The 20,893-nt window shown below is 38.3% G+C and overlaps 1 protein-coding gene across 2 annotated transcripts; it reads right to left on the bottom strand.

Annotated features, from left to right (window-relative positions):
• Window positions 1-204: 204 nt before the first annotated feature.
• Window positions 205-20,186, bottom strand: MED30 (mediator complex subunit 30). 2 transcript variants are annotated; one of them, XM_050892597.1, is made up of 5 exons: window positions 20,143-20,186; window positions 19,249-19,454; window positions 18,119-18,277; window positions 14,924-15,034; window positions 205-4,141 (listed from the first exon to the last, which is right to left on the bottom strand). In XM_050892597.1, exons 2-5 carry the CDS (start codon window positions 19,420-19,422, stop codon window positions 4,046-4,048), a joined length of 540 nt encoding a protein of 179 aa, XP_050748554.1. In that variant the 5' UTR covers window positions 19,423-19,454; window positions 20,143-20,186; the 3' UTR covers window positions 205-4,045. The 2 variants fall into 2 exon arrangements, with proteins under 2 accessions (XP_050748554.1, XP_050748555.1); XM_050892598.1 differs by lacking the exon at window positions 20,143-20,186 and having other exon boundaries at window positions 19,249-19,554.
• Window positions 20,187-20,893: the final 707 nt, after the last annotated feature.

Raw genomic sequence — 20,893 nt, forward strand, 5'->3', positions numbered from 1 at the left:
CTAGTCCAGTGCGAAGTGCTGTAAAACACGTATGCTGCTTCTGACTATGTTCACATCAACACAAACAACGTTCCCGGCTTTTAGTAGTGTTATTTGTTGTGTACTGTTGTAACAGATGCCAGAATGCGCCCCTTATGCAATGTGAGTAAGAAAAATCCTTAAATTTTACACAGAAGTTAGATTTAACAAGACAAAAGTTTCACTATATGGCATTTATTTACCTCTTACATTCCAGTTATCCATTACATTTTCTTAAATAAAAACTGGCATTGGTACATATTTTTGGTCACTTTCATTAATATCTTGCAATACATATCAGCCAGCTTGTTATTTTTATGCATAGAGTAACCTTCCAACTCAGCAAAAAACCTTCTCTTGTAAAGCCCTGATGCTCTACCATATCAGTCTTCATTACTATTAAATAAGGAGAGTGAGCAAACTACTCACTTTCTTCCCCAAATATTTTTTTCTGCACTGATGTATTGTAAATTCCTTTATAATTCCCCATTTCCTTTGTTAGCATGAAGTAATTAAACTAATCCATCCTCTGTAAACCTCAGCTGACTCACAGTGTCCTTGGGTGTCATTGCATCTTTTTTTTTTTTGATGTTTTTTCTTAACTTCAGATCTTCAAATCTACATCCGGAGCTTACTGTTCTCCACAGCAGTTATCACTCATCCTTCAGCTGTAGTCTTTTTGGCTTGTGCAGCCATCTTGCACACCGATGAAATCCTGGTTCCTATGAGACCAGAATCCTTGTCCTACTCCACTTAAATCCATTCTTTACAGTGATTAATTTAAGTAGCACTTGTGCACAAGTTCCAGTTTTTCCATCAGTAAGAAATACTATAATCAGAGCAGGTTTTTTTCTACAGGACAACAAAAACTGTCATGGTTTACTAGAGCACTCTGGATGTGGCCCTCCTGCCTCTATGGAATACAAGAGGAAAGGTAAACTCCTTGCATCTTTCCTGAACATGGCATAAATGTGCTCCACACTCTTGTCTTTTTATGTAAGAAAAACCTTGGACCTTTGCATACTGCCTAGCAGGAATCTTCTCTGTTGTGACACTGAATGGAACATTCAGTATCTGTTATACTGTCTACAAAGGTGTTGGATTAACGGCTTCATTTTGAGAGTGTGTGTTAACTTGGGGTGCTCCCACAAACATGCTACAAAATATTCAGCATCCTAGCTCCACTGCCCCAAGTCCTCTCTGGGCAAAATAGAGCCCTAAGAACCGAAACCCCCTCAAATATTTTTATATTCCAAAAATGGAACCATCCTAGGTTCTGGTATCTGCTCCTGGGACTGTCTGTATGTTTATTCAGCTTCTGCCTAATCAGAAATACAGAGCTAGTCAATGATATATTAAAAAAAACATTGAAACATCTGTGCTGGTATTGCTATGCTGTTATTTGTAAATACTTCATTTGGTGCCATTTCATTAACCAGCAATTAAAGTTCAGTTAGCATTAACTAAAACACTAAATTTCAGCACATGTTGATGCCCAGTAATTCCTTTAAAAGTGTTTCACAGCTGAGGAATTGCCACTTTTCTTAAAAGTGTCATCTGCTTGGCCAAATTCTATACTTATTCATGGATCTGGTAGCATATGAATTATGTTCACTAGCCTTACTTTCATCTGTGTAAGTCAAAGTGTACGGTCTTGGTCCAACACCTTGCAAAGTTCCTGTTTTGACAGTATTCACTGTGATAATTTACAATTCTGTCAATTTCTGCACTTTGCAATTTAGCTACTGCGCTATCTATTCTGGTAGTGGTTTAAAGTGTTTTCTCCTCTCTCCCAGATGAAAAATTGTAGTATAAACCTTGGCTACTGCTAGCAGCTGCACAGAGTAAGCTGAATATTGTATCTGCCAGACATCTACTTGCAATATTTGCACTCTTATTCACATTTCAGGTTACTTCTGCACTGTTCATATGCACTAAAAAACTCAACAAACCGTAAGGACATTTAGTAAGAATACACAGATAGTATACACGCAGTGGAGCAAAGACTAGACTAATCTCGATTTTCCATAGTTGTTCCAAAAATAGAACAAAATACTAAGTACTGATTATTTTACAGTTACAATTGATATGTTGGTGCCATTTCAAAATCCACTTCAAATACTTCTTCTGGTTGGATGCAGGCTTATACATACACTAACCAGAAAGCTGCCACTACACCTTGCAAATACAAAAATGCACCTGCATTTTAAATAAGCAACAAAATAAAATCGCTACTTGCAGTCTTCATGTCCTTTTCAAAAGCTTTGTATATACAATAGTTATGTCTCTCACAGCTGCAGAAATCAACCATTATTTCTGACCAAGAACTCTGCCATAGTCTGCTGCTAGCTTTGTCACTAAGCCATCCACTCTTCCATTTGTAATATGGGAGAAAAGAGAGCGACCTTATTTGTAAGGTGTTTTGACATCTGCTCACATCTAGGTATTGTCATAGTTACATACCACTTTCAACACTGGGTAAACTAATCAAAATTAACATTTTTTAACTCTGTTTATTTGCAATTATAAGACTGGGCATCCATTAATCTGTTAAGATTTAAAGCCTTTAAAAGGAGAAATAAAACAACTATATTGTACCTAATTTCAGGGAAAAGTCATATATTGTTAACCATATGTGATCAGATCTATTACATGCCAGTGATTTTTATCTCAAGGAGTAGACAAATGGGTTGAAATTATTAAAAACCAAAATAAAAAAGACTGATAGAACAACAAACCAGTATAACATTTTTCAAACCATAGATCTCATATCAATAAGCATTCAGTATCAAAACCCCACATTGTAAAAAGGGTATCTTTTAAAAGGATACCATTTAACTGGACTCTTCAGAAGGTGCTGTACAAATCTTTCACACAAAACTATTAAGGAATCTGACTGGGCATGGAATGAGAGTCAAAAGTAATACACAAGAAACAAATCATGAGGATGGTCAGTTTTCAGCTTGACAAATATTAACAGTAGAGTGCCCTACAGATTTCCACTGAAACAGTGTTATTTTATATATTCTTTCATCTGGAAAGAGAGACACATATTCCACTGGCAGCATCTGTGGATAACAAAAATTATTAATACTATTTTCAGGGATAATGAAAATTGTGAGGAATACCAGAAGCAGAAGAAAGATGAAGGTTGATGATTAACTCAAAATAATGAACTGCTCATATACTCCAAAGTTTTCTAGGACTGGCAGTCATAGGGAAAAGATTAATGAGTCATTTATTCAGTGCATTCCGGTAAACAAAACCAAAGTATTCCAACCATACATAATGCTACAGGAATACTACACCATACAATAGCTGGAGCAGTACTCAAGAATTATAACACATAGTTACAGAAGAGGTTAATGTTGAGGATATATGTATGTAGTCTTCACTTAAAAAGACTAAATTATATCCATAAGGATATAGGGGTAATTTTATGTGGCTTTGGAATTTTGCTCCAATTTATCTATATAACATATATCCAGTGATAGAATATGGAATAAGATGAACTTATATGACATAGTAGCCTGTAGTATATCTTCCCACAATGGGGAAAGATATTGCATTGTAATATATCTGATCACTTATTTCAGTCCTGTAGCTTACTAGAGTGACTTTTCTGTATTGCAACTCTTCCTGTCTGTAGAGGTGGTTTGCACTGCAGAATGGCATGCAAACACATGTTTTTAAAACAGTGTTAATCGTATTATAAAAAAAATCCAGAAACACTTCATTTATAACAACCCCCATTTGCATAGCAATCAAAATTATTACTGTAAGTTACTTAGGCTGTATTATATTCAGCCTACGTGAATCACTCAGGTAAAACCTGTAGGATGAATCTTTTATAAAAACAAAGCCAACACCATTTAAGTTATTACAAAAACCCAACATTTTAATCTTGAAGACTTTTCAAACATTACTGCAATATGGTTGGGGGAAAACATGTTACTTCGTTGAAAGAAATTATGTATATCCAAACAAATTTGTATCTTTTCAAATTACAAACTTTGATTTTCCTTGTTCAGTTCCGCATTGCCAACATGGCATTTATGTCCCAAATAAGATTCCGTAACTGATCCATGATCTGCTTCAGCTGCTGATTCTTCTGTTTCAGTTTCTGTGGGAAGAGTTTATTAGAAGTTTTTTTGTGATCAGTTCAAATAGTGCACTCAGAAATTCAACAAAAGTTACAGTGTTATGAAATGCCATATGGATCTTTTTCTCAGTTGTCTGTGAGCAGTATTAGTGGGATAATACCTCCTCTTTAAAGCACACTCTAAAAATACAAGACAGCCTCAAAAGTTAAGGATCATTGCTAGAGGGGGAATGCTGCTTCTTTTCACAGCAGTCTTTTTATCAAAACACTTGATCCCTTCAAAAACTGGAGGCTTGTGGGGATCGCTCCTCTCTTTCCAAAGTCCAAAAGATAGCACTTGAAGTAGGAATAAGGAATTCAGGGAACACGTAAATGTATGTGAATATATGTTGTATAACCTGGGTGCACAGAAAAATGAGGGATTAACAGCAGAAGTTTGAACAAAACACAAGGTACAGGTAAAGCCAATCAAGCTTTTCCAGCCCTTCTGCCTATGTAGGTCAACCCTGATGCGCTAAGGGGTCCTGTCTTGAAACGGATATTCCCAAGCATGCTGAATTCTTTAAAATTATGTATTTGTTTTTGTGAACTGCAGAAGCATTTGAAGGAACAGAAGAACAGCAAACTCACTTTTATTTGGGCGCATAACCAGAACTTAAAAATTATGTCTTTACAGAAGAAAGATCAGTGCATTAAGACATCGCTCAATCTCCCTAACCTTTCACGTTTCACAGTAATACACATATTTATTGTCTGATTTATTCATTTTCCTGCTCAAATCAAAGCTGTCCAGAAATAAGTTACTGTGTATTGTTAACAACAACCTATGTCCTTCATTTCATTCCGATTCGATTGGATGTCAGCCTTCTCACGTTAGAGATCAAACTACTTATTCATTAGGGAAGTCCAGAGTTCCAAGTCAAGTGAAAGCACAGGAAAGACTTGCTACCATCAAAAGATGTCAAACTATTCAAAATGTTTCAGGTTTGACATAACTTTGTCATTTGCACTATACAAATGGCAATACATTAAAGGGGTGACCCAGATCAGTAATATGACCAAAGTAACTGGAACAGTGATAAAACGAAGCAACAAAAGAAGCAATATCCTGAAAATCAGTCTCCTGAAATTTGATGCGGACAACACACCAATATTTTTAAGTTGCCCAGCTGGTCAGCTGGGAAAGTAGTCCAGAGAAAAAAAGGAAGTCTATTCACTTCAGACCTGCAAAAATGGTCTGACATAATACGGTAATTAGGCTTAGATTACATGGGGAACATAGTACTTTGAGTATGGGAAATGTTCCTGAACACAGACTTTGGTGGACACATTCCCTGGAAGCAGAGACAACAATCAATTCCAGACTCCTGAGAAGGATGTAAAAACAGACGTAGGACAGTTCATGCACACTAACTCGGAATTTCTAATCAAGCATTTGACAGACTAAAAAGTATTTTAAAGATAACTATGTGCATTTATCTAATGCATCTTTCTTTCCATTTGCTAATCCAAGACTACACAATACAGCAGAGATCCAACTCCTAAAGACGAGAAAACTGAGAAGCATGTAGTTACCATAGCATCCAAATGACAGAATTGCAAGTGTCTCCCTACAAAAGCTCGTAATGTAAGATCTTCATGCTCGAGAAAGCACAAGAGGCATGAGATAAACAAGCATGTTCATACCTGTGGCATTTTTAAACATATTTGTTTGCCATCCTCAACATTCACTCTTAGAGAAATCAATGAATGTTACATCAAAACTATGAGTTTAATGCAAGCTGTCACTCACTGATACTGAGGGCATGCCATTTCATGATTTTTCAAAGCCTTCATCAACAGAAATGAAGGCTGAACAGTCAGTGATGGTTATTCAAGTCACAGATAGAAAGAACCATTAACCTCTGATATGCAGATTGTGTTCTCTCTCCATCCACGTCCAATTGTACTGTTAAATACTGTTACGTAAGTATGCTCACATGAACTTTACATAAATTACACCCAAAAGACTCATTCTGTAAGACTGTTTTCATTTCTTCTGCAAGTGTTATAAAACTGTAAATTGCTTGATCTTTACTTGATGCTAGACAAGGGAACCTTCAAATTGGATTTCATTTGTTTTCAAAGCATCTGTAAAGACAAGAAGTACACAATTGTTGCTTTATTTATCTGAAGATAATTTTAGATCCTTGTCTTCAGTGAAGAGCCATTTTCTTAGCTCTTCTACTCTACTTTTTCTAGAGACAGAAAAAACATCTAAGATGAAGCACCATCTCTGGATTGCCAGGCTAAAAAAAGAATAGAGGGGAAAAAATCCACTTCAGAGAGCATGGTCTCCTAATTGAAATGCATAAAGTGATCTTTGTTACCGATCTTTGACAGGCAGTGGTCCACACCACAAAGTACTACATAATTAATATGTTCTGCACCACGGGCAGTGCTGGCCTCTGCTTAAGACTTTGCTGAGCCAGTAAGAACACCTCAACTCAGGTCTAACCTTGGAAAGATAGGTGAAATGGCCTTCTTGGGAAACGGGCAAGTTCTGTAAGCAGCTTCTGCAGCAACGACAAATTTTCGTTTGAACAGATTGCTTGCAAGTTGTCTCCCACTCTTTCCTCCTTCTACTGAAATGACTTAGTTGAACTCTGGACTGCTTCTCAGGATTAACAGTTGTATGAAATAAGCAAAGGTTCTTCATCCTACATATATGCTACAGCTTCTGACTTTATCTGTTTTAAGATAGCACAGGAAAATTATCTTATATGAGGCAGTTTATAATGAGTTTAAGACATCTAAATTCACCTTACATCTGACAGGCATGTTTCTGTTAGTCACTCACTGTCAGAAAAGTGATCTGACTGCAAACCAATCCTAAGGGGTCTTCTTTGGTGATATTAATTTTCAATGTGATTAACTATCCATTTTGACTGACACTGCAAGTACTATGGCCAGCATGATGGAGTTGGCAAGGACTGCACCTTCCAGTAACCAACAGGACCTTAGTAGGGTTAGGTCAGGTAGGACATTTACGAAAACATGTACAGAAGCACAAAATCCACATAAATGAAACAAAGTGGGAGAACCACAACATACATCCAGAAAATAGCTGTCTTTCAAGGAACGTGCCATAAAGAACTTGACACGTTTCATACAGATTTGGGTTCAGTAGGACTCAGTAATTTCAACTCTGACTGAAATCAATTTTTGACTTAAGCTCATTTTTGGTTCACTTTCACTTCATTTGAAATCAGTGCTGTCTAGACCAATCTACAAACTTTCTATCAGAGATGTATCAGAACTTTCCTTTCCACGCTGTTCCCATCTCTCTCCTCATCTTAAGATCATCTACCTTTCACATTTTAAAACCTAAACATCACTATGAGTCATTATTCTGCACTCAATCCGTTTGTTAGAAGCCCCTTCTTCAGGCAGAGATAATAGTGTAAACACTGTGCAAGAGTAAGATATTACTCCAAGTGATGCCTGTAAAAACATCAAAAGTTCTTGCCTATGTTGTACAGGTACTACTTCTGCTTAAGAGGAAAAAAAAAAAAAAAAAGAAGAGGTGCTTCCATCTTGAAAATCTTATATAAAAGACCATTCTCCTGAATGCTGTGCCAGCTATAGTTTTTACCTGCTCTGTTCAAGATCTGCAACAGTACAGGCCAGAAGTACATCTAAGCATAATAAAGCATCAAATATTAGTAATAGTAGTACCTTTACTTGCATAAATCTCAGCAGAATTAAAACAATTATATTTACTTTGTTGATTACGACTCTACTACAGAAAGAACTTGCATCATCTTCTTTTTCATTAGCATGTTATTCCTTCTGACCATTAAACTGCTGTAGGCAGTGATTGTTGAAAGTCTTATGAAGGCAACAATGGCCTCTATTTTTCCATGCAAGTGAAACCCAAGAAATTTCTACAGAAACACAGTATTTGTGATAGGCGAGAAAAAGTAAAGCCTGCCCTGGCAATTTATATTGTTCTTTTTTTTAAGTGAGTCCTTCATAATGAAATCTCTGAAGTAAGGAGGTGGAAAAACCTTCTCTTTTTTTTCTTTTCCTTCAGTTTTACAGTAAAAAGACTTACAATGTTATATGCACACAGCAGGAAAAGAAATGATAGAAACAATGCCTCAACACTTTGCTCAAACTCTCTTAAAGCTGCCAGGTGATGTTCTAACTTATGGCTACTCAACTGATACCAAGGCCCACTTTCCATCATAATAAATCCACATATCCATCTATTTATAATATTTTTTCAAATGGATAAAAAGTATTCATCACTAATACACTAACTGCTGTGCAATTAAACATTAACACACTCATTGTTAAATAACTACAGTTTTTCCTGATGTCAGTCACAGCATAACTGTTCTACCCTTACTGGAAATGAGAGACTGGGTTTTCTGCCTCCCTCCTCATCTAATGGCTGAAAGGAAAATTGCTCCTTCTGCATGCGTAACTCTGTTCCTGAAACAAGCAGAGGTACCAGTGACAGCCTGTGCTCCACTGCATGCTCAATACTCTTCACATATTGAACCAGACAGCAATTGCACGTATCCACTGCTCTGTTGTTCAAAGAGGAGTAAGTGTGTTCATTAAAATAGATGGATGTTTGCTTCATACCAATTATTTATCATTCAACGATGAAGTCTGAGGTCTTATTTACTGAGCAACCTCTAAGCTATGTAGCTTGTAATGGAATTATCCATTCCCCAAGGTGCTTCTCCACCACACTCCTCAGTGTTACATCCCCATTCTTAACATGAAAATCACACAGATATATGATCCTCAGCTACAGACAGCAAACTAAGTTACAGGAACACTATGGATAAAACTGGAGTGCCTACTAACTTTGTCCAGAGACATTCACGATTCAAGTCCATCACTAAACTTCATATTTTAATAGGTTCCCACATCGTCAAAGGACAACTACCAGCAACTGTAAGGGGAAGAATGAACAACTACCACAGACATTTTGTGGCAGAGACAAGGATAAAAATCCAGTTCTCAAAAGCAGCCTTCAGTTACTTACTCACTACTCACATTAAATCCTTCCTTCTCATACCCAAATTCCCTGCTTATTCAATATCCTCATGCAACTTACACAATACATAAACCAGGATTCTTATAATCTTATTTATCACAATACTGATTCAATCTAAACAGTGCCTAGTCTGCAACAAAAGCAGAATAGCTCAAGGACTCTTCCAGAAAAGAAAGGAGGGGCGGGGGGGAGAGGAACCAAATGTGATAATGTAATAAAGGTTGTATAATATGCATTTATATGAGGACAAAAGGGGACAACTGGGATTGTACGGACAGCTTTAAGCTCCGTGTTTCCTCATTTTTCTCAACTTTGTAACCAAGATACTGTTTTGATATAGGAAGTTACATGAAAAACTTTGCATGCAACATTTTATATGAAACTGAAAAGGAAATATTTCATTATATGGAATAAAATGCATCTGAGTGCTGAGAGAGCTGGCTGATGACATTACAAGACCACTCTACATAATTTTCTATTGGAAATGGGGAGAGGCTCCTGATGAAAAAGGAAACATCTCAACTCATCTTCAAGAAAGGCAAGGAGAAGGATCCAGAAAACTAGGGAAACTACAGGCTGGTCAGCCTAACCCCTGACCCCAGAAACACTATGCAGCAAATCCTTCTGGAAGTCATGTCCAGACACATGAATGATAAGGTGACTGGGAACAGTCATCTTGGATTTACCAAAGATGTGTTATGCCTGACCAACATGATAGCCTTCTATTGAGAAATGACTGGCTGTGTGGCCAAGGGGAGAGCACGGGATTTTGTTTACTTTCATATTAGTCAGGCTTTTGACACAGTCTCTCATAGTATCCTTGTAGCCAAACTGGAGATGTGGTTTGGACAGGTAGATTACAGGGTTGATGGAAAACTGGCTAGACTATTGGATTCTAAATGTTGTGATCATCAGTATTAAGACCAAGTGGCAGCTGGTCACTCTTGATGTTTCTCAGGATTGATACTAAGGTCAATATTATTAATATCCTCATTAATGACTTACCCACACTTAATGACCTAATCACTATATCGAAGTATCAAATTTGTGGACAATACCAAATTGGGGGAAGTGGTCGATATACTCAGTGGTAGGATGTCCAATTCAGAGGGACCTCAACAGGTGGGAAAGGCAGGCCAACACCTATCTCAGGAACTCCAATTAAAGCAACATCCTACATCTGAAAACAGAATAAACTCATACAACAGCACAGGCAGACGGCTGACTGACTAGAAAGCAGATTTGCAGAAAAGGACCTGAGGTCCTTTCTGAAACTTTCTGGCAACTAGAACATGAGTCAGCAGTGGATCTTTTTGCAACAATGAAGACTAACTGCACACTGCGCTATATTAGCAAGAGTGTACCTATCAGGTCAAGTGAAATTGTTATTCTCCTCTATTTGGCTCTGGAGAACGATTGTCCAATTTGGGGCTCAATACAAAACACTAACATAATGGAGAACGTCTAGTGGAAGGCCACCAAGATGATTAAAGCTTTATTTGTTCAGCCTCAATCAGAGAAGGCTAAGGCAGGATCGTGATGCTGTCTTCAGCTACCTAATGAAGATCATAGAAAAGAAAAAGCTGGACTCTTTCTGAATGTACACAGCAAAAGGATGAGGAGCAGTGGACACAAGTTACAACAAAGAAAATTCCAATGTAACATTAGGAAAACTTTCACAGTGAAAGTCGACACTTAAGAAGGGCCCAGAAAGGGCAGAATTTCCATCCTTATAGATATTCAAAATGCTACTGGATATGAGCCTGAGCAACTGGATCTAACTTTGCTGGTTGGCCCTGCTTTGAACTGGGGTTTGAATCAGATAATCTCCAGACCTCCTACTGAGCCTAAATTCCTATATGATTCTACCATCGCAGAGAGCCAGTTTGGGTATCCAAAACAGGATGGAACTGCCCCCAGTGCAGATTAATCTCCTGAGAAGGTGTCCAAATAAACAATTCTTCCCCTCTTGTTGAAGTGTTCCTTGGTGCACATTCATATTTTGGGTGAAAAAGGACTCTACAAATACAAAACAAATTAAAAAAACATGCAAATAGCGTGAAAGATAGTTTAAAGGGAATGAAGTTTTTCAGCATAGTCAAAAGTAGTTTTCAGGTAAAGTTCTCCAAAGAGAAAGACTAATTGCAAATTGCTGTCATTTTAAGGACTACTTCCCTAAACAACATCAGCTGCAGTGCACAATGGTTTTGTTATCACAAAAGCCCAGAGCTAAACTCGTAACAGCTTAACTTAAAAGCCTGTCATGTAGATTGTCTTTTCCTCTCTTAGCAAGATCACTATTAACCCGTTAGCAAAGATTAACTAAGAATATCAAACATGATTGTTTTCTAAAGGGTCACCTGGAATGTCATAATGCTATTTCACATCATTTCATTTTCACCCAAATGTACCGAGACTACTAATTATGCGATGGTTTTCCTAAGTGCTTAATTTGAAACCAGACCTACAGCATCTAAAAAACCAAAGCGGTACTTGCTCCATTTCTAAAAACAAGCGGAGAAGAAAACTGCTGATAAGGCAGCAACACAGATTAAAGTGTTCCAAGTCTGTGATTTGGTATTTTCTGTTGTAAATCCTGTTGAATGTACTACGAGACCATAGACCCAAGGTGAGCCTGACATCTTGAAAATACTACAGATGATGCTATACTTAGAAGGTAAAAAACCTGTAGATAGAACATTAAAGACTCAAAAAATATGAAGACAAGCAAGAAAATTTTGGTAACAGCTTCCAATTGTTGCAAATAGTAATTACGTTCAGTGAAAACTGGATCAGGACTTGTATTAGTAGACCAATGCAAATGCTAAACTGATTCTGGAACAGTGAATTATTTATTCCAGAAGAGTCAACCACCACAACAATTTACAACCCCAGAAAGCAAATACAGATAAAAGGAATAAGTAACAGTTTTGGGAACTGCAGGAGAGAATCGTTTAATACAAAAGGTAGAGGTAGTCAGTGCTCAATAAATGGTTTGTTTGGTTGTTTTATAATAATGGTGCACTCTTCTTAGTGCTTGTAAAAATCCCTTTTGTTTTTAAGCTCAATAGGTTTTATTTAAACCTACAGTTGCTCAATATTACTGAACTGCTAGGACAGAAATTCATTACCTTGTAAAGTGATCTATATTTTAAATTAATGGACAAGTACTTCTTAGCCAAGGTGAGTGCATTAAACTTTCTGACCTAAAAGAGAAGTCTAATATAGCAGAATAAATAAATAAATAAGACCAAAAGATGTTACTGTACAGTAAACCGACATCAAAAGCTACTGCAGTATTTAGGAACTCTGCTACATCAACAGGTTCTCCTGCCCTATGAGTGAGATGGTGAGTATAGGAAGCATGTGACACTCCTCTTCTCCTCCACTGAGGATGCTCCCTTCCCAGACAACTGCGGTAGCAAAGCAGAGCTGCTATGTTTCAAGTCAGTGGTTCCTGGAAAGAGGGACGTTTTTGTGTGAGAATATATGATCCACAAGGTTTATATGATCTACTAGTTTTGGCTGTGGTCCACACAGCAGGGCAGTTAGTGTCTTTCACATACATCCAGAGCCACTAAAGAGATCAGACTGGCTGGGATATCACAGCAAGAAGGGTAAAACTAAAAGACCCATGAAAGGTGTAAGAATTCAAATGTCTCAATAATGTCAAAGTATTGGGTTATTGCAATAATGCTTTTTTGGTACAGTAACATGCAAGACAAAAAATACTGCCTGTCACAGCAAAAAGGGCTAGGTGAGAGCAGGACAACCAGCTGAAGGAAGAAAAGATAGTGGGTCAAGAATATAAAAAGCTTCTTCAGCTGTCATGTTGGTTTCCCTGTCACAGCATTTTCATCAACGTTTTGTATTACTGAAATTTTGCTAAAATAAATTAAGCAAAATTGAGTTGGAGGTGGACATTACATACTACAGAGGATTGAAAAGATGTCAGGAGTGCCAGCTAAGAACCAGAAAGGCCTATTTGAGCCCAGCAGTCAGTGTCAGAAATTAGACCAATTAACCTGATTCTAGTGATTTTTCTTCGTCAAAATAAGAATTTCTTTATTTCTAGTCATAAAAACCAAAGCATTTCCTATTTTGTAATGTATTAAAATTTGGACTTCGAAAGTGGTAGTGGATGTGCTTATACAGCTGGAGGGAGACAAAAGAAAAAAATCAGTGCACTTTCAAAAACAAGGAGTTTAAATTTCTTTTGCAGCAGTTACTAAATATTTGTCCACAAGAATATTACAGAAAGTTCAACTATCTTGTGAAGATTTACTGTGGCAAATCTGGAAATTAGGTCTAGGCATTTAAGTGTAAATACAGGATTTCAGACCACATTTAAATGAAGGTTTTAATACACTCTTAATTACCAACTTGCTACCAATGGTCCTGTAACAGCATCAACCTTTTTAAGGTTCAGAACTCATCATAAACATTTATGAAATTCTTTTCACAAGATCACACCAAGGAGGTTTAAAAACATATTAGCACACAAGTACAACAACAAGGGCAAAAACATGTCATAGAACTATTAAAAACACAGCAAATATGGACAGTTAAGCTTATTGACACTTAAAGATTGCAAATAAATGTGCATAAATTCACAGTACATTACATACAATATAATATATACAACCCTGCTACATCAGCACTGAATAGAAAAAACACAACAGGAAAGCTGACAACTGCTTTTCTCTAAATTCATGTAGTCCTCATTTTCTCCTGTACAATATGCTTGCATTTTTCTAAATAAATGGGTTATGAAAAATTCAGTACATCTCTGATTGCTGAAGACAAATTAAAATATCGGAAACATTTTAAAAGCTGAAAATCCACCAATTATTCTCTCCATAAAGAAATATTTTGCTCATTTACTTCCTTTGTTCAGTTATTTTTGTAGATTATGCCTCCTTTTTACTAAGCATTTACAGATATTACAGCTACAAAAATATTTAATTAATCCTATCTTTGTACTTTACAGATTGAAGAAACAATGTTCAAAATTGTGGTCTGGTAAAACTAAATATTTTTAATCTCAATATTGTATTAGCATATTTACATACTACAGCATATTTATGTAGCTATTATGTAGCTACTACTAGCATACTACAGCATATTTATTTTTAGATTTGAATCCATCTTTAGTAATTGTACTCAACTGCATACTGCCATTCAAACTGGAAATTTAACAGCATCTTTATCATACATAGTACATTTTTTTCTGAATGTGTCAAGATTCAATAAATGCTACACTTAACAAAAGGAATGGTCTTCCTCAAACTGTCAAAATACAGAAAGGAGCCCTGAAAATCCTTTACTAACTCACATCATTGCAATAATATTTACACATCTGATGTTCAATACCTCAGATGTTAAAAAAAATGGGTAAGTTTTGAAGAGAAATAAGTTCAACAGGCACCTTACCTCAGTCTGTACTGCCGTATCTAGTGGGTTAAGCATAAACATAATACACCGTATTCAGAAGAATATATGTCAGTTTAAAAAGAGGCACAAGTTAAAATTGTCAGGAAAACCTAACTCTGCAGCCAGCGGTACAGCTAAAAAAAATTGCTTACTAAAAGGTAATTCTGAAATAGTTACATGCAAGAAGTATTTATTACCAAGTTTGATGGTAGCCATCACACATAGTGCATTTAGTACAGCAATCTTGAAATGTAAGCTTTATAATGACATCATGACATTTTCAGTTTTATGCAAATTAATTTCAACTTTGTTACCTTATTTACTTCCATGATTTCCCTTCTCTCTTCGCTAGCAAAACGAAGCTGACTTGCAGCACCACGATCATCATGCTTGGAGCCATCTTCTTCAACATATGGAATAAGTTGCTGTAAAGACAAGAAACATTAGCTTTAGGGGAAAAAAAAAAAAGAGAGAAAAGAAAAAGGAAAAAAGAAGAAAAAAAAAGAAACCAAAACCAGGAGATACATAAGGTACTACCATTTTCTCCAAAGGTTCAAACTTCCCAAGAGGAAGTGGAGACAAGCTTACTTCGTCACCTCAGACCCAAAGGCCTTGGAAAGACCTCAGTCGGTTCTGCACAAAAACGATGTGTTTCAAAAAGACACAATCCCACATATTACCATGCCCAGACCTAAGCAATTTCACAATTGCAGGCAGAACCCAGTCTTTACATTTTAAGATATTTATCACAGATAATCCTTGTATTCTTGAACTCTGCAGATTGTGATTTTAAAATTTACTATTCCACACTATGAAATACCACAAACATGAAGTTATCATTATTATAAAGTATTTCAGTGATATACTAAACATAATTATGACTGGCTTTACATAGCTACTTGGTTAATACCCTAATTATGACTTGCTATTTTAGCAGGCCTCTGTTTGGCTATTCTTAAGACCAGGCCCACAGTTACCTACTAGGAGTTTTTCCATAAGAATTTCCCACTGTGATCTCCTCAAGCACATAGTGTACTATCATTCTTGTAAGCTTCTACAAAGCCAAAAATCTTTGATAAAGAATTTCTAAATGAATATTAATGTACGTTCCCTTCCTAAAAAAAAAATTAAAAAGAATCAGTAAATATACTAGTTACAGAACAAATATATGCTTCTGTGTCAGAATGCTCCCAAGCTACGAACATCTTATTAAAAAATAATTATAAGCTGTAACATTTTATACATAACATATATCCACAAAGTCTATAGTCTATTGTTGATTTTTCTGTCCTGAACTGAGAAAACCTAAAGTTGATAGCAAAATTACATCCTTGTTCACATACACATTACAGACAAATGAAAGACTAGTAATTGATGCAAATGAGCAAGAAGACATTAGTTTAAAAGTCTGAGAGCAAGCTGCTCATCGAATGCATGTTAACTTGTTATTTAGGTTGGAGTGTAATATTATGAAGCATTCAGCAGCATCCTTCAGCATTCTGATGGAAAACTTACTTTGACTTAACCTACTGAAAATTTAATTTCCTTCTATACAAAAATTTTTGTAGGCCATTCTTATTCAGCTTATCAAAATGGACAAAAGCCACCACACTAAGCTCTGCCATGAAAACGTAGTAAAGGTTAACAACTTACTACATTCGCATACCATAGAGAAGTAGTGTGGCTGCTAAATACTCTTCGAAAAAACTCCTCTCTGTGATGGAAAAATTAAGTACCACTCAAAGTAGAACATTTTCTTTGAAAACTCCCATCTTTCAGAAAAACTAGTAGGAAAAAAACAAAGAAAAGCAAAGAACTACACCTAACACATAAATGAAGCAGCAAATTTAATCAATTAGAGAACTTTGTAGCCAGATCTGCTTCACAATTATCTCATGCCTTGCTATGTCGGTTAACAGGAAGTTGGTAAGAATACCTATTACGTTGATAGTACACATTAATGAAAAAACATAAAAACATTTACATCAATAATAGACTAAGGAATATTAGTAGGTACTGACTTCTCTTGACTGTGTAAAAAAAGAGATTTGTTGATATTCTTTAAAGATATGGTTAGAATGGCAGTCATTAAATAATATGATTGAGACTACTATTGAAAAGTTGAAATAAGAATTTAACAAAACCCATCCAAGAGGAATGGTGTGCTACTCTCATTCACCTTAACCAATAAAACATGAGGAGGCAGGCGTTCTAGTAACTTCACAGCAGAAAAGACTAAGTAGATAAAAGAAAAAAGAATTCCACCTATCGATACAAAACTCTGCTGTGCATAAGGTATCAATGAGACCTTGCATTAAAAAAAGCTTGAAATGACTACTCATTTTCTCTATGGAGATTCTTTTTCATCCTGGTAACAGGAAAAAACTGTGAAAAGAAAGAAAAGGAAAAAAAAAAAAAGACCAACCCCACCTCATCCCAACCGTCTGTGAAAACAAGACACATCAAAAGCTTTTAAAGGGGACACAAGTATTCAGCTATTGCACACAAGTCAACAAACCATGAAAAAAGTTTTATTTTTTTAAATGGGAAAGTTATCTTACTCCCTTGCTTGCTGTAAGGCTTCCAAACACCTTTCTCTGAAACACATGGCAGCGACTGCTGACAGAAGTAGATTAGTAGTCTAGAATGGACTGTACAGGATGGACTCCTTCATTTCTTTATTGCTATTCAGTGAAGGGACTCAAATATAAAATATAATACTTAAATGATTAAAACTCAATGGACAATCAGAAGTCCGTTAATAGAGTTGCCTCAGAATCCAGAGGTCAGTAATTAAAGAACTTCACAGTTCTGGTTAATATAGAGCAGTAGTAACTCAAATCATAACACAAAACAGGCTTTAAGAGTATTACTGGGAATTAGAAACAACTTAACTTATGAGGGGGAAAAATGAAGTTTTGATTTTTCTAGGAATAGCATTTTTATTAGGAAAAACTTTGGCCAATCCTTCTTCCTGGAGGTTTTACGCCGTTAACTTTTCCCATCACCGCTGCACATTCAGCTTTGGTTCATATTGGCTCAGCAGGTTAAGAGTAGCTGAGTGAGGGAACTATGGAAGTACAGACTGATGGGCAGAGCAAGAGAATAATGCTTACTACTCAGGGAGCCAGGCTGGCAGGTGAGAGCTTAAAGCAGACATTTTTCCCACCATAACAACTTCTTTAAAAAAAACTTGCCCTGACCGTTTTTTCCTAGGGGAAACAAATCGGTGAATGTACCAAGAAGCCTGAGGAAAAAGGCTAAAATTTTAAACGAAGTTTGATTTCAAAATTGGATCCCTCCCAATTGGTAAGAATTGTTGATGTAACATGAAAGTTTCACAATCTTTCAACCAGCTCCAAATAATGAACAGAATTCAGTCCACTGAATAATTCTAGTCTCATTTTAAAACTTGTTATGAGTCTCCTGCAACTCAGGAGAATGGATGATACGCTAAGCAGAGAGTGGTTATTCTCATTTGTAATTTATATATGAATAAAGATACTTACTTCTATGGGAACAGGATCGAGCCCAGAACAGTTTTCATTGCATTTGTCATAGACTAATCTCAGTTTTCTGAAGAGTATTGATAGCTGACGGAGATGTTCCTGCAGCTTTCCCAGTCTGTCTTGATATGTTCCAGTATGATAAGTAACACCATTCGGTAACTTAGAGAACCAAAACCCCAAAACGTTAAAAATACTACATTAAAGTTTCTGTCACACAGAATAAATAAACTAAAATAAATCAGTGGGGTTTTGTACATTTTAAAATAAGACAATCACACTATCCCCTCAGAAATCACTGAAATTTCTATTTTCTTTATCAGCAAAATTCTGTATTTTATCTGCTCATCTGATGTGCCAAATCACTGCTGTCAAACAGCTTCATGTATTCTACACTTTGGTCACCGTCAATCCCTCTGTAACTCCTTTCGGTGAATGTCTTCAAAATGCTTAAGCATGACACTGTTGTTATCTGAGTATTAGACTTTGAGACTTTGTGTCTCAACCCCAGCTCACAATTCAGAGACACAATCAAAGTGAATTCACAGTTAGCAAACTCTAAGTACATATACCTATACCTAAGATAACTTAGGTCATGAAAATACAGAGGGAATAGGAGTGATTATTTATCTTCTGCTCTCAACAGAGAAACACAACAGAAGTTTGTACGTTTTCTCAGTAAGTAGCCACATATAAGGATTATGTCCACTTTAATAACAAAAAGAAATGTCAAAAAGTTCTAGGTCGAAAATATTAAAGAAAAAGATCAATGAAAATTCCTCTAAAATTACTCCCCAGATGTTAACAAAACCAGAGAAACATAACCGGCGTATAAACAGACTTCATTATTCACAAAGGAAAACACAGATATTAAGTGTATTTAGAGTATATTCATTATGGGTGAGATAACAATTCAGCATTCCTGAATGTTCTCCATCTTCACTGAATGTACAGCAGTAAGTAAATATATTAATAGTAGTATTCGCTTCTCCAATCAATCCCCCTTTTCAAAGCAGTTTGATCGAGTTATGTATTTAAATGTCCTAAGCTACCGCCTGTGCCTACATATACTGGCAGCTGGTGGCAAAAACACGGGAAGCTGAGGACCATAAAAACAGAAAGTTATTTCTCACCTGCATGTTCCTCAGTAACTGGAAGATTTCCATGGTTCGAAATACAATGTCCTGCACAGTCTCTTGGCCAATTCGACAGAGAGAAGCTGTGTTTACCTCCCTAGCTGCCTGAGCCTGTGTCCCTGAGAAAGCACCAGTCGGCATGCCTGCCCCAGCGAGAGGGGGAGTTGACATCTCTTGACGTTAACCAGTCCTGCTGAGTCAAGCTGCACGAAGAAGTTAAGACGGAACGATTAAGTACTTGTTTGAGTCTATCATAATAAACTTCCGTACTGTGGGTACAGCATTCCTTTTCCCAATACGTGGTCCTATCCAAGATAAAACTGTTCAACCGATAAAAGGCGGCTCAGTGCAGCACCCTTTGGTTTGGATACCGCTGCCTTAACCGCTACAGCTTTGCCGGGCAGTGGAACTGGGGGTGCTCCTCGCACACCCCCCCTCAGAGCGGTCACCAGGAAGGCCCCTGCCCCGATCTGTCGCAAGGGGACACGAAAGGGTCTTCTGCCCAGCTCCGACACGTCAAATCGCAGCCCTGCTCCTGGGCTCCGGCACCGGCACCTGCCCAACGGCCCCTTCCACCGCCGCGGGGAACGGCCACCTTTGAGGCACGGCACCGCTTACCCACCCCGCAGCCCGGGAGGCCAGGGCACAGGCGGTGCCCCGGGACCCCGCAGACCCGCCCCGCGCTCCCGCCTAGCTCCCGGCCCCCCTCCGAGGCTGCACGCCCGGGGCGAGGAGGGGCGGCCCCGGGCCCCGCAGCCCCTCCCTGGGGACGCCCGGTTGGTAACGGGAGCGCCGCGGCACCGCGCTACCGGCATGGGAGGCAGCGCGACCCTCCCCGGCGGAGGGCGAGGCCCCCCCGGTCTCTCTCCCCGGGCGGCGGCCGGTACTCACGGGGCACCGGGGCGCCGCGTTGCCCTGGAAACACGCAGGCGGAAGCACTCGGCGGCGCCCGGAGGCGCGGGCGACCGGAGGCGGAAGTGACGTCGCGGCAGCCGCCGGGGCGGGGCGGGGTCTGAGTCTGAGGGGGTGTTGGCGTGAGGGGCGGTTGGGCGTCAGCGCTGCGGGACCGAGGGCCGAGGGCCGAGGGCTGAGGGGAGCGTGGGGCCCGGCCCGGCCCGGCCCGGCCCGGCCGGGGCCGCGGAGGGGAGGAGGCGCCGTCGTCCCCTGCTGCGGGGTGTCTGTCACGCCGGCTTCCCCGGGGAAGCCCGCCTCGGCCTGCAGCCCTCGCAGGCTTGGCGCCGTCCCTCGGTCCGCCGTGCACGGGCTCTCCATTGAAGGCCTTATTCGGGAGCCGGGTCATTTTTCTGGTTTGCTGAATCAAGTGAGGGTTTACGGGCAAGTGGGCATCTGGAGGTGTCAGCCCGGAGCCCTGCATATGGTTTCTTGAGGTTGAAAAGTTAGGTCAGAATCTTAGCACGTTCGCACAAGTGACACCACCCCTGTAATGAAGGTGAAGATCTGAATGTATCATTTTTGGCAAATCATGCTGATAAATTGCTGAATATCTGTTTCATAAGGTAGGTGTGTATGTGTGAGTATACCCATTCACACCTGTATTAATTTTATAGCTTTATAGGTGTACTACTACTACCACTTCTTGCATAGATACATTTTTGGTAGTATAGAAAAGCCTTACACTTCG

Source organism: Gymnogyps californianus, chromosome 2 (assembly GCF_018139145.2).
Source record: "Gymnogyps californianus isolate 813 chromosome 2, ASM1813914v2, whole genome shotgun sequence".
NCBI classification, from domain to species: Eukaryota; Metazoa; Chordata; class Aves; order Accipitriformes; family Cathartidae; genus Gymnogyps; species Gymnogyps californianus.